We start from the raw sequence: 1,054 nt of genomic DNA, 5'->3' as shown, positions 1-1,054 counted from the left end.
CTTGTTATCGCGGGCATTCTTATCCCACAACCGGAAAGCCTGAGGAAAGAAAGAAAACAGGATTTAGTCTTCTTTATTCTCGGGTCATCTTGTTGGTAATTCTATGAAATCCCCCCTAAACGTATCACACCTAGGCTGTGTAGCTGCGTCTTAAAAAAAAAAGAAAAAAAAAGACTCCAAGCCCACACAAAGACCAAGTCAATTCCTCTCCCCTTGTGTGCGTAAAGTCATCCAAATCTCTCAGGAGAATGTGCGTAAATTTGACCCCGCGGAATAAAACCCTACATGCATAAACAGTAAGAGCGCATTAGAACTCAGCCCAAGTAAGTAGATTAGTGCACAGAGTCCCACGAAAAGCATGATTAGTCTTATAACGGAGTTGTAACGTCATTTAATTAAAATCAATGTCAAGGCTGGTAGAATGTGGACGTTTTTTTCCTTTTACTAATAGAACAGTGTTGGACGTGGTCGTGCCACCCTGGTAAAACAGCGGAGATGCTCACCTTGTCCTGATGATGTGCGGACCAGAGTTTCCCGTCTCTCGCAGTCAGTATATAAACACTATGTTGGTGAGCGCTCATCCACTCTCACAGGGGCACAGACAGTCCTTTGACACACACCGAGCTGCGATGCAGTGTTATACACTCCAATCTGTGTTTGCCGAGGCCCCGCCCACTCCGGAGGGGGGGTGGGGGCGGGGCCGTTTGATGCAGCGCTCGAGACGTAACGTCGAGCTGCACGCTGGTGTGTGCGAAGCCAACTTTTTCTGACCGTTCTCAAGGTGAACAGAGCAGAGGTGTTTCTTCTCGGCTCGGTGTCTTCCGCTGTTATCAAACATTGGAAATAGTTACTCACATGTTCACCTTTTCCTGACCCATCTCTGTCCAAGTAAACCAAAAGAAAAAGCCTACATATTGTAATTGATTGATCAGGAACCTAAATAGTAAATATGTTATAAATATATATATAAATATAAATATGTCAAATAAGTACAAAATAGGACTAACGACATTCATAATGGTTTCTTTTTAGATTTTGTGATTAGCCCTTGGTT

General features: G+C 43.7%; 1 protein-coding gene across 2 annotated transcripts in view; it reads right to left on the bottom strand.

Moving 5' to 3' along the window:
• mycn (MYCN proto-oncogene, bHLH transcription factor) overlaps positions 1 to 635 on the bottom strand; it is a 5,236-nt gene extending 4,601 nt beyond the window's left edge. Inside the window, exons 1-2 of one of the 2 annotated variants that reach the window (XM_030345866.1) lie at positions 504 to 635; positions 1 to 39 (exon numbers count right to left, since the gene is read on the bottom strand). The exon at positions 1 to 39 is cut by the window's left edge and continues 635 nt beyond it. In XM_030345866.1, coding sequence (XP_030201726.1) covers positions 1 to 17 — 17 coding nt within the window. In that variant the 5' untranslated portion in view covers positions 18 to 39; positions 504 to 635. The remainder of the gene's footprint in view (positions 40 to 503) is intronic. The other variant, XM_030345865.1, reaches the window with a different exon arrangement.
• Between the last annotated feature and the right edge of the window lie 419 nt (positions 636 to 1,054).

This window comes from Gadus morhua, chromosome 21 (assembly GCF_902167405.1).
Source record: "Gadus morhua chromosome 21, gadMor3.0, whole genome shotgun sequence".
Taxonomy (NCBI): domain Eukaryota; kingdom Metazoa; phylum Chordata; class Actinopteri; order Gadiformes; family Gadidae; genus Gadus; species Gadus morhua.
This window is presented reverse-complemented; position numbering and strand designations above follow the sequence as displayed.